The sequence below is a fragment of the Lycium barbarum genome, chromosome 4 (assembly GCF_019175385.1).
Source record: "Lycium barbarum isolate Lr01 chromosome 4, ASM1917538v2, whole genome shotgun sequence".
NCBI lineage: Eukaryota > Viridiplantae > Streptophyta > Magnoliopsida > Solanales > Solanaceae > Lycium > Lycium barbarum.
In genome coordinates, this window is record NC_083340.1 from 143,993,358 (window position 1) to 144,006,697 (window position 13,340).

Here is a 13,340-nt window from a genome sequence, read left to right on the forward strand (position 1 = left end):
GTAGCTATTTTTTACACAATAAATACATTATTCATAAATCTCATCTAGAAAAGGGTTTTTAACTTTCATACACCTAGTTTTAAAAAAATTTATTATCAGATCATTTAAGAAATAATTACAGGTAATAGTTTCCAATAAGTGAATTAGTAATCAGAAAAATATCTTAGTGTAACTTTTTTTACTGATAATGTTATAAATTAAATTTTTAGATAAATTATTAAAGTATTGTAAGTGCCAATTTAGAAAAATAAACTACTTCAAGCCAAGTGATCACCGTGACTTAATGAAAGAAGAAATAGAAGGACAAGGATACATGATCAAATATAATTACATTAAAGCATAAACCTCTAAACCGTGGTTAGGGTACACTAACATATGTTGCTTAGATTCTCTAAAAAATTTGCCTTATCAATATTGGTTCATCCAAAATACCCACTTATGAAAAATTCGATATGCAGCAAATCATATTTTTGAAGAGTCACGAGCAACATGAACACTAACTACTCTTACTAAAACACAAAAAAAAAAGTTGCATAAGAAAACATATTACATTTTCTTGATTTTTTTCCCCTAAGACAAGCTAGAGAACAAAGCTTCACAAATCCCAGTAAAAACTTCAATAATAACCCCATGATGATGTTGTGAATTTAATTTCAAAAAACATTCCAACATATTTTCAAGATCCTTTGCAGCAAATATTTGATTTTCCATAATCATTTCCAGCATTGAATCCTTAAAATCACTGTAAGGATCACTCGATTTCTTAACCACCGCAAGACTACCTTTTACGCCGCCTTTCGCCACCCTCCTCCGCCGTGTTTTTTGCCGGAGAGAATATTCTGATGAATCAGAACTAGTAAATGACCTTGATGAGAAAAGGTTATTATTGTCATCATCATATTCACTTTCTTCATCACTACTGAAAAGACCCTTATAATCAAAATTTGGAAATTCTTGATCAAACCCAAATTTTTTAATCTTGGAGTTTGTCATTTTCTTGGACTTCTTTTTCTTTTTCTTGGTTTTCTTTTGATAATATTTGGTCATGGAGTTGAAGTTGCACTTCTCTTGAGAGTACTCCTGAGGTAATATGGGTGATGCAGGAGGACACTTTCGTCCATTTGTATCAGCTGTAAAAAAGAAAAAATCTTACACATTTAAGCAATATGCGTTAACAAAGTAAAAATATTTTATATTATCATGTAATTTTAACCGGTTATAACATGTTAGTTAGTACCATTTTTTATCAGGTACTCTACTAATGGTTATTATCATATTTATAAGCGAGATATGATTATGAAAATATTTTCTGGTTCGCAGAACTCATCTCTTTTCTTCTATGTACGTGTAAACATATACTTTGCTAAAAAGTGATGTACAAAGATATAACATTAGGTCGATAACGCTTAAATTTGAGACAAGAAGCTAAGCCTTAAAATCAACAAAATATCACACCGGAACTCACTTACAAGTCGAATTGTGACAGTAGACCGATGCGGCTGCTTGCAAAAAGTTTCTGCGTATGCCATTGTTTGAAAGTAGACATCTTTGTTGTGTTTGGAAATTTTCAGGGCACTTTGGTGTACACATGGAAGGAAATGGACGAGGTTTTGGAGAGAAAAGTTCAACAAATTGATAATTTTGGTGATTTTGAGGGCTAAAACCTGGTTTATTGGTATCAATAGCATCAGAAATGTTCTTAGATTTGCATGAACCTAATGAGGTTTTAAACATTCGAGAAATTTTCGTTTTAAATCTATTCTCCATTTGAGAGGATAAAAGAAAGAACAAAGAAGAGGAAGAAGAGGGAGGTTTCTTTTTTTGAAGTTAGAATTATTATACAATTATCAGTGTATGAGTGGGAGATTATATATAAAGTAACTGATCATGAAGAGAACAGTTTTCAAAAATGAGGAATTTAAAAAGGGTCAGATAATGCAACTTTTTGCTGTTCTTTTGTCTTTTTTCTTGTCCTTTATTACACCCAAATTTCAACCTCAGCTCACTAAGTTAGTCCACCTTAACTTTTTCCCTGAAATCAGAAAAAAAGGTTTCATGCATAGAGGGCGTTGAGAAAAAAAAATACAGCAATTGTCATTATTATTAAGATAACATAACAAAAATATAAAGTGGAGCTTAAAAATAAATTCAAATTAATTTAACTTATAGTAACTCTTATACACCGATATGTATTGTAAATATTTTTTTTATGCTATCACGCGCAACTTGTCATATTTTCAACAATTTGTTTCATTTATTGATAGCTATCTGTATTTTGTAGTTATTATCATTAAATAAAAGTTAAACTAAATACAAATGTAACAATATTAAGTGGAATTCAACTCTTACACACTCACAAGTCGCCTAAAAGATAAATATCGGTAAACCCTCGTAAAAAGTCTGATGACCTAAAGAATAAGATAAGTTACATGATATAATAAGTTAAAATATATTGATAAAAAAAATTATGCACTGATCAAGCCTCAATGAATAACTTAACAGTTAAGCTACCATATAAAGGCAGGAGTCTTGGTTTTTTGACAAATTTAGATTAGTCGCAGCCTTAATACGAATAGCAGACACGGGGCGAGAAAAAAAACTACAGTAGCAGCAAATTAGTAAATAGTTTGAACTATAGCTAATTGTTTTATTTGTAATTAGCTAGGTATCACTATCAATTTAACACGAACACCTAACATAGTAACATGCTATATTAAATTGCTAGAAGTCTAGAATGTAGGGGACCAAGTGGTGGAAATTTTCAAATTAAATGAGAAGTACTCGTTTATATTTTGAATTCAAACTGCAAAGGAGATTGCTAAACGGACTTTTTAAAACGTAATCGAAATGAATAAAAGAATAAATCACCCCATTAATTTATGATCCAACTAAATAACGTCCCAAATAGAAACAATAAAGTAATAAATATAGTAAGTAAAAGATCAAAGGACAATATGTAGTCAATGAAATAATTCCGCCGAAAAACAGGATCCAACTCACTTATAGTATGAATAAAATAGATTTTACAATGCTCGAAGAAGTTCTTCAAATTTAAACAACGTGAATATTTATTTGTTTAGTTATTTTGTAAAAAGAAGTACTTATAGAGGCAAATTCAGGATTTTTAAATCGAATTTTAGGACATGACACCAGTTGGGTTCGAAATAAATTATTTCTACATATATTTTTAGCACGAATACAAAGCTACAACTAAAGCTATTAAGTTCTTCAAAATTCGTAACTTTGATGATAAATCCTAGCTCCCGGAGAACCTAATCGGAAAAAATTTCTACTCTTTTCATCACTACTGATTGTACTTTGAGAAATATTTTTGAGTAAAGGAAACAACAACATACTCAGTGTAATCCACATGTGCGGTCTGTGAAGGGTGGTACAGCCTTATCCCTACCTTGTGAAGGTAGAGAAACTATTTCCGATAAACCCCCGACCCAAACAAAGTATATCAAAATCAAGTATGGAAAAAAAATCACATAACCCTATTTTCCCAAAAACTAAACCATATTTCAAATCCAACAAAACCTTGCTCTTTGAATCCTCTATATCCTTCATATTATCACTTGATCATCCTTTTTTGTTTTTATAGTTGTAGTGTACGAGTCAGCTTGCGTGCATCTTGACTAATTTTACGGGGTATCATCAGCACAGGTATCGAGTAACTCTATCCATCAAGGCTGAAATAAATGGGAAGAAACCATCTAGTGTTTTTAACCTGACATCTCATGGTTGTAAACTTATTTCATTAACCACTAGGCCATACCCTTGGACGTGGGTGCATTGCCGCTTGATCATTGTTCCTATTTCTTTTTTAAGGATTTTCAGTTTATTTTGGTTTCATTACTATAAATTTTCGTTTTTAGAAATGCTAACCTTTCATTTTATGCTTTTTTTCACATCACGAGTTTTATAGCTTTTCTACTATTTTATTACTATGACCTATTAGTCTAATTTACGTTGGATGGTAAGTTTTTGTTACGTTTAAATAACTGAGGTAAAATTAATAAGGTGGGGACCTTTTGACAAAAGGTTATTATTATTTTTGTTGGAAAAGACATCTAACCCAAAAATCTATATATAATATAAAGTTAGGCATAGATAAGGTGATGTGGCATCTCTCTATCGCCTAGAATGCTATTTATCTTTTTTTCTCCTTTTTTTTTGGATTTTCTTTTATTTTAAAATCAAATGCTACTACTAAATAATTCAAAAGCCACTCTCTTAATTCTCTTAATTACACCTCTTAATTATTTTAATATACCTTTTCCTCCACCTCTCTATCCGTTTGTTTTCTTTAGCTCTCTCTAATAAAGTCATTGTAACTGTTTTCTATATAAATTCTTAATCAATAGAGCATAAGCATTCTTCTACTATTTAAGTCGGAAAGAGGAGTTGCATTTTGTTCATCCAGTTAAATTTCTTGCATATGATAGAGTGATATTGTGTTTTTTAATTCTGCCAACGAATTGAGGGAGTAATATTATTTTTGCCGGATTATTTGTTTCCCTACATTGTTGTTTTGTTTCTAATATAATTAGATTGATTTGTTTTATCACAGATCTTTCTATTTAATTTTTGTGTTATTGCAAATTTTTTATTGTTACATTTTTTTCCTTTCCTTACTCCAGCAGAAGTCTAAGAATTATGATTCAATTAAATATGCTTCGATTTTCTTCTACCATTTATCGAAATTAATATTATGTACCCGATGTTTTTCCATTTTGTCGCTTATAGGATGAAGACCTTAAAGGAGTTTGCTTGAGTTCTTAGGTGATTCAAGCAGGAGTAAAATATAGTTGAAAGACGGAAGAGACAAGACAATTCTTGAGGTCTTCGTGTAATGTTATAATCTCAAAAATTTATAAATGCAATTCCATACTTCATTTTCGTCTTTATGTAGATTCGCATTAATTTTATGTTCAAAAGGAATATTGAAGAGAGATTTTATCTTTAAGATGTTCGAATTCCTAACTTTTATTTTCTTAATTATTCTCTATATATATTAAGACAAGAATTAATTGACTAACAAAGAAATAATGGAAGAAGGAATACAAATTAAAGGTGGTAGTAGAAATGGAAGGCTCTAAAATCTGTTTATTTCATTCATTATGGTATATCCCTTAACTTTTAGTTATTATTCTTTTTCCAAAATACTTCGGCGCTCTTTGAAAAAATAAAATCACAATCAGACCATTTAACTGGTAGTACATATATTTTGATGAAATAATTTAATTGTTCTGTCACAGATGATACGTTTTAATCATATTTTAGGTTTAAGTGATGGTTTAATGAAATAGTGGTTATTTATGATTTTATCTTCTAAAAATATCTAATTGAAATAAATTTAAAAAAAAACTTAAAATTTTCAATTTTGTTAAAAAACTAAACCACACAATTGTATTCTCAAAATTGTTATAAACTAAAAGTACAAGACAACAAGAGTATCCAAGGTGCAACTGACAAGCATGCTCTCGTGTGAGAGATATAAATGAATAATGAAATTCAAATATTTTTTAGTGTTTATTTATTTAAGAAGTATTTTCGTGAGTATATACAATAAAAGAATTGTAATTATATATTGAATTTACACTGCTCTCCTCCACTTGGGCATAGACGAATTTGACATTTTTATGAAAAATGAGCGGGTAGGGAACTAAGAAAGAAAATGAAAAACAAAGAGAAAAAAAGGAAAAGAAAACGGATTTGACTAAATATATACGAGATTCTTACGATTTAATTCAGTGAATTTCAGATTATACTTTTTTCAGTTTTAATTTTATTTTTACCTTTCATTCTTCTTTTGTTGTTGTTATTATTAGTTTAGAATGAAAAACAGAGAAAAAATATAAAAGTAAGTGTCAAAAAATAAACTAACATAAAATGTTAAATTTGATCTATTAGATCTGAAGTCAAAAACAGTTTTTAGATAAACAAATGTCTATAAAACTTATATGTAAGTGTACATCTTCATTTCTCTGTTTTAAAAAATTTGCTAAGGCAAACACAGTTCATCTAAGTCTACTTTTTAATAAAGGATATTATACTATCAAAGAATGTGGTGCAGCGGATGGGGCTGCGCTTCCCTTGACCAGAGTCTAGGGTTTGAGCCTTGAATATGAAAAAATTCTTAGTAGGGAGCGCTTTCCCTCGAATGGGACCCTACGCCGTGTAAATCTGAATATAGTTGGATTTCAATACGGATACCGGACACCGGATGGGAAACAAAAAAATATATTATAAATTTTATTTAATATAAAATTAATTACTATATGTATATATATATATATATATATATATATATATATATATATATATATATATATATATATATATATATATATATATATATATATATATATATATAAGAAATTTACTCTATTCTATCTTGAGAAAATTAATAATAGGATCAATTATATCCTTTACATATTAATGTCGTAGTTGTTCCGCGCGAAGCGCGGGCTACTTCACTAGTAGAGATATATCCCAAAGATTCAAATAACTATTTCACAGTAGATGCCCAATGGAGTTGCAAAAGAAGCAATACAACTCTTCTTGATCACTTTCGCAAGTAACAAAAACAATAATATCCCCAAAAAATGATATTCCCAAAGGCTTGAGATTATAATTTCACTAAGATCCAAATAAGAAACCCCTTGAGTACTACTCTTTCTCATCATGGAAAACAATCCCCAACTTTTTTCCCAAGAACACTTCTATGTTTTTGTTTTTTTGTGATTTTATGTTTTATGTACTAAATATATTTACATAACGGGTCGCTAATTGTCGTGACGTTCATGATGGAGGGCTGGCCGACAAGAGCGAGTTACAGAGAAGGACTGACAAACTTTTATGTTGAGAAGCTTCTAAAGAAGAGGCGCACTGAAAATATCTTAATTAGGCGAATCCACATCGAAATGGGAAAGAAAAATTGAAGAGTTTGATAAGATATATATATAACACAAGTTCACATGGTACGCATGCTTATGAGCTTGATGATGGTTTTGCATAAGAGACAAATCTGTGAGATCTGTTAGGCCAAATCGGACAATACGTGTCATGTGCTTGGGTCGTGAAAATCATAAGGTAATTACAAATATATTTATATGAGTTTAACTTATATGCCACTACTAAAAAATCACTATTTTTCCACTGAAAAACTTTCATTGGCTATTCCCACTGACTGTCAGAAGGAAAAACATAAATAGTAATTAGAATTTTTACATGGAAAAATTATGAAGTTTCCCAGCATTTCAATGAGAACTTTTTTTCCACCATGCATTTTCCCAGTGTGATTGTTCGGTGGGAATGAGGTGCGAAAATAATGTTTTATAGCACAAATTTCCCATTGAATGTTGGTGGGAAAATCCACTTTTTCTAGTAGTGTGCGAAGGCAACGTAAAAAATTTCTTATACTATTAACTTAATCTAACCGATTATTACACGTTAGTATTTCACTAATTTTAAATTTATTATTAAGCTTGATTTAAAAAAGTTACCTTGTTATTATAGGGTAATTATCTAAAATTTATTTACCACATCAATGCAAAGAACATAAACTCACTTTATATACTAACAATCATGGATTGATAATCTAATAAATTAAAAATAGATAATTAATCTACTATCACATTATAAAATGCTTAACGGTAGGAGTAGGAATTATTTTTTACATACACTTGAATCATTTTGAAATATGAGATTCAAGATGGGAAGACAAAGGTAATATTGTCACCTTTTCCATGTTCCTATATGGTAGTAATATGGTATAGTAATTAATTAAACTTCCGTATATTGGAATCTTTGTCAGTGTGCTTATGTCCTGTTGCTCAGTAGTTTACTGCCTCAGCAAGGAACTGTTTATCTTGGAGGGTACTGCATTAACCTCAGTCTTAAGGGTAAAAAGTTGACTTTATCGACCGTTCACTTCAAATGAATTGATGAATAGATACATCATATGTGTTTGAATATAAATTTCTACCATTTATATATGGCTAACTGCTTCATATTTTCACTTTATTAAATCAATTACTCGCTATTAAAAATCACTATTTTTCTATTGAAATTTCTCACTAAAAAGTGTTCAATTGTTATTCCCACTGAATGTCGGTGAGAAAAACCTAAATAGTAGTGTGTTCACACTGAAAAATTAGAAAGTTTCCCAGCGTTTTAATGGGAACATGTTTCCGACATCATGCGTTTTTCTAGAGAACTGGTTCGGTGGAAATGAAGTGAGAAATTAAGGTTTTATAACACAAATTTCCTACTGAATGTCGGTGGAAAAAAAACTTCTGTTTTTAATAATGACTCATAATAAATTAAATTAGATTGATGTAAACATCCGATATAGCTAAGTAATTATCTCGCTAAGTCCCAAAAAAATAAAAAACGCATAGAAAATGAGTTTAAGTTCTACAAATGTAATTGTCCGATTAAGTTACTTACAAGGTAACTACAAATGAATTTCTATAAAACCATTAATTGATAACCTACAAAAATGATAATTAGTATTTTATAATAGGTTAATCTCCACTACTAAAAAATGAAAATTTTGACGAAAGTTTACTAGTCGGAAATGTTTCCAACGGACTTTCCATTAAAAAAAAAATCAAAATTTTGACAAAAATGTCAGTAGTAAATTCCCCTTTTTAGTAGCAATCTATGATATTGGTGTAGTAAAAAAAAAAATTAGAGTCTGTATATATAGTTTAAATGTTTATTTAAATATAGAGTTACATCTTCTACTCTCTCAACTCTCAAGAGCATCTTGAAATCATAGAAGCTACCAAAAACAAACAGACACACTTCAACTTGAATTTTGTAATTAATTAGTAAATACAAAAGCTAGGAGACACTTCTCATAACTGATGGGTTCAGCTTTCTGAAGTTGAATTCAGCTGAATGCCAAGAAAAATAAATATATGGCCTTTGACATTGGTTCTTGATTTTTCCTTTGATTTGATGCTTTTGTATGTCAGCTAGCAAAATGGGCTCTGAAAATTTTGAAGTTAAAATCTTATTTACCTGTCCTACCATTAGTCAATACACCATCCCTTTCATTTTATATGACAGTTTTTAATTACACACCAAATTATTTCTTTGATTTTTTTTAATAGAAATATTGAGTTAAGGCTAGCCTAAATCTACTCTTAATATGTTTTATAGAAACTAACATAAATAGCTGTACACCAATATAATATCGAGTAAATGTATAATTTTTATAAAATATATATTTTGTTATACAAAATAGTCTATGAGCCTGTTTGGATGGGCTCATGCCTATAAGCTGTTTGCAGCTTATAAGCTAAAAAAAATAAGTGGAGGTAGTCTAACTTATTTTTTTTGGCTTATAAGTTGTTTTCAGCTTATAAGCTGCTTTAGATAAGCTAAGTCAAATGGATCCAATTATTTTTTTGAGCTTATTTTAAGCACAAAATGACTTTAAGCTTACTAGTCAAACACTCAAAAAAGCTAAAAACAGCTTATAAGCAACTTATAAGCCAATCCAAACGGGCTCTATATCTTTTTATATATTTAGCTAGCGAATGTAATTATTTTTAGACAACCGGCCAAATATGTAACTTTTCAATTATTTGTTTTAGATCAAACCTGCGTTGTTTTCCCCAAGAGACCTTATATCCCTGCACCTTATATATAACTTCACATTTTTTTAACTACCACTATGGGATTTTGTTGGCACATTCAACAATATCTTCCTTTAGCTAAGTGGCCTATCACCATGACACGATCTTCCCTCGAACTAAGATTCCCGTGGCATAGGCCACGACCGAGATGTCAATTTCTGAGATTAACTGTTTGTCACCCGCATAGCTGAACATTTATGGCCATTGAAATCAAGAACTAGCTTTTTCTTGTTCGTGTGCGTCTCTAAGCTACCTTTGGCATGCTAAAGGTAATAAACTGAGCCCCATGTCATCATTGTATCATCTTCATACTCGTTTCGTCGAATCATTAATTTTGATATAAGTTGTTATGTTCAAACGGGACGGAGGGAGTACTTGATATGACGCATGAGGTCATAATTAATGGCTTGAAATTTGAAAAACTTAAAAGAAGGTGTATATATATTCTGAACCCATAGTTTATTTTAGAGCATTTCATAAAACCTCCCTAGCTAGTTATTTGTATTTGTAATATGTATATTAGTATATTTTCCTATAGTTCAAGATATTGCACTCATCTTCTTTAGCTTGATTTTTATGTAACAATTCATTGCATTAATCTCTGCATCACCAGTCAGAAGCATTCCTTTATTTATTTTTTTTAAAAAAATTTGGTAGAGAATTGATTGTCCATATTTTGTTCCCCTCAGAGAAAATAGTGAAACAATGTTTGCTTATTCTCCTTGACCACCCGACCAAAAAATTAGTATTATTTGTCATTTGCCTGTGAAGATACTGCTGAAGAATTATTGAATTGGTGATGACTATATATGTCGTTTGGTACACATAAAATAGTATCAATGGCAACTCAATATATTAAGGTATAAAATACTAGATTCTCTCCATTGAATGTTGATAGTGCACAAATGCACAATACACAAAACAGAAGCAGATTGGAATTTAGAATTTTATGTGTTCTAGTTCGGGTTTTATCATATTAATTACATTTAATTTGTTAATTTCGAAGTCAATTATTTACGTTTATTCAGTTTTTTTTAGTCAAATTTGCTGCATCACAATGAACTTGTAATTTCAACTCTACATCTGACGCTGACATAAAAGAAAAATAATTCCAGAGTGTCTATATTAAATCACACCAATTAATTTAACATAGTTAAATGCAAGAATTTGTTGTAGTATGATCACAGAAATACATTAGCTTGAGATGTGTCGTTAGTGATACTGTTCTTAAAAATAATTCACCTGGTGTAGACATATCTTTCGGTGCTCCTCATTGCAAGGATTTCGAGTATATATAGGTGAGATTTAGAATGTTACAGATAATGAAATGCTACACTTAATAAATAATAGAGCATTACAGAGTAACGATAATGATGATTCTGACTTGATGATCATTATATCTCGCGCGCCGGGGTAAATCCACTTCTTTTATGTTCAGGCCTGTTTTTCACGTGCACAAACCCCCTCTCTTTTATTAACTCTTTACGAGCCGAATAAAGGATGATTCATTATAAAATAAAAAGGAAAGTTACGTTCTTCCTAATCAATGAGGATACTTTCTTTTAAGATACCCTTACATTTCTCTAAGAGAATTGATGAGGTGAAAATATATATTACTAGTTACTAATTACTATAGCTAAGTGAGCATATCATATTCTACTAATTTATTGGACAAGTGCACACATGCCGTGTGATCGTTTTTTTTTTTTCCCAGTTGAAACTGATGTAGACAGGCTTAGTGGCGGACCCAGGATTTACAACACGTGGGTGCTTAACTAATTTTAGTGTAAAATTTATGGTGGTCACAAAGACCAAATACGGGTAGTCGAATCCATCAAATTTTTTTAATTCAAATCGAATACTAGTATTTTATTATAACTAGACAAACCGATCACAAAATTTATAAGTTCCGTTTAGTTTTATCTTTTTATGTTTTAGTAAATTCAAACAATATTTGACCAAATCCAGAAGAAAATAGGAAAGAAAATTAAACAAGTCTGGAAAATGCGCCTGTCAATTGGAGTAGTTCTTTTTTGGGGGTCTGTCAATTAGATAATCTAGTAAAAAAGAATTAGATCATTTTAAATATATTCTTTGTCTAATTCAATTATTCAACTTTAAATTTCCTGATTTTATATATATATATATATATATATATATATATATATATATATATATATATATATATATCAATCTTTTAAAACTAATATAGCAACTTCCTGCAAAACCATTGTTTAGACATGCAAGGTAAATGCGTAAATAAGCTTGATGCAAGGGAGCTTTGCATACCATACCGTAAGCACCCGCTGGGACTTTTTCATAATGGGTGCTCGTGAACTTCTAAATTATTATTTATGCCTACATAAAATATTTTGGCCAAAGTATGTGGGTGCTGCAGCACCCGTACCCTTAAACGTAGGTCCGCCACTGGCTCATACAGCAAGGTCAGTTCAGAAGCATTATAGTCAGACCTCCTTGAGAGCTGAGAACACTTTTTTGTCAATGTTTTTCATTTTTCTATAAATTTTTTTCCCAAGGGTAATCTACAAAAATAGTTGAGTGAATGACTAAATAAGTAATTGGATATATATATATATATATACACACTCTTTAGTAGGGGTGTTCATGGTTCGGTTTGGGTCGGTTATTGGTTAAAACCATAACCAAATCAATTTAGTCGGTTTTTAAATGTCTAAAACCATAACCAAACCAAGTAAAATAATAACCACCGGTTTGGTTATTGTCGGTTTGATTCGGTTTTTCGGTTTATGACTAGCCGTGACAATTCAAATATTCTCTCTCTACATTCTTCAAATTTCTTATGAAACTCTTTTTTCCTCATAGCCCACAAGGGTGAACTTTGCTGCATATTGAGGGAAAGACACGCTGTTGGCAAATCAGGTGGACCAAACTTGCAAAGCAGTTTAGATTCAAAAGAACAAGTCAAACAGAGGTTTCAAAATACAAACAACCCTTATGCTTACGACTTATTAGAGTTGAGCTTGGATTGTTGGACATATTCTTTTAAGACATGGGTCTTAAAAATAAGTAGACCAAAATTAAATTAATAATTAAAAGGTATAAAATATCTTTAATTATTTATGAAAAGCTAATATTATACATATAAATAATTATAAATTTTATGTATATAATTATCGGTTTGGTTCGGTTATTTATTCGGTTATTTTTTACTATAACCATAACCAAACCAAACCAAATATTATCGGTTTTTCAAATTTAAAACCAAACTAAACCAAATGTCGGTTATTTTATTCGGTTTGGTTAAATTTTCGGTTTGGTTTTGGTTTTAACCAAAACTGTGAACAGCCCTACTCTTTAAGGGTATGTTTGGTATGATGGAAAATGTTTTTCATGGAGAATATACTCTTGAAAATTGTTTTTCATGAAAATAAGTGAATTTCTTACTTATTTTCTTGTGTTCATACGTAAACAAAAAATATTATCCTAAACACATTTGTATAAAATCTAGAAAAATACTATGGGAGGTGGGTAGGAGTGTGGGGTGGTGGGGATGGGGGCTACGAGGTGAGGGTGAAGATGAGGTGTGTTGGAGAGCGGAGAAGACGACACAATCAATGTTATGCCACCTGTGGAACTTGTTTTTCCTACTTCTATTAAGAAAATCATTTTCTTTATTTTTAAGGAACTTGTTTTCTTAGAAAA

At 30.4% G+C, this 13,340-nt stretch overlaps 1 protein-coding gene across 1 annotated transcript; it reads right to left on the minus strand.

The window, feature by feature from the left end:
* Window positions 1-310: 310 nt before the first annotated feature.
* On the minus strand, window positions 311-1,842 carry LOC132638772 (transcription repressor OFP8-like). Its single transcript, XM_060355544.1, has 2 exons — window positions 1,470-1,842; window positions 311-1,130 (listed from the first exon to the last, which is right to left on the minus strand). The coding sequence occupies exons 1-2, from the start codon at window positions 1,765-1,767 to the stop codon at window positions 571-573; spliced, it is 858 nt and encodes a 285-aa protein (XP_060211527.1). The 5' UTR covers window positions 1,768-1,842; the 3' UTR covers window positions 311-570.
* Window positions 1,843-13,340: the final 11,498 nt, after the last annotated feature.

Excerpts from the sequence above, each read along its gene's own strand:
- LOC132638772 (XM_060355544.1), bottom strand. The coding sequence starts at position 1,767 with ATGGAGAATAGATTTAAAACGAAAATTTCTCGAATGTTTAAAACCTCA. Across the intron at positions 1,131-1,469 it reads CTACTGTCACAATTCGACTT|CTGATACAAATGGACGAAAG; the intron begins GTAAGTGAGTTC and ends TCTTTTTTACAG.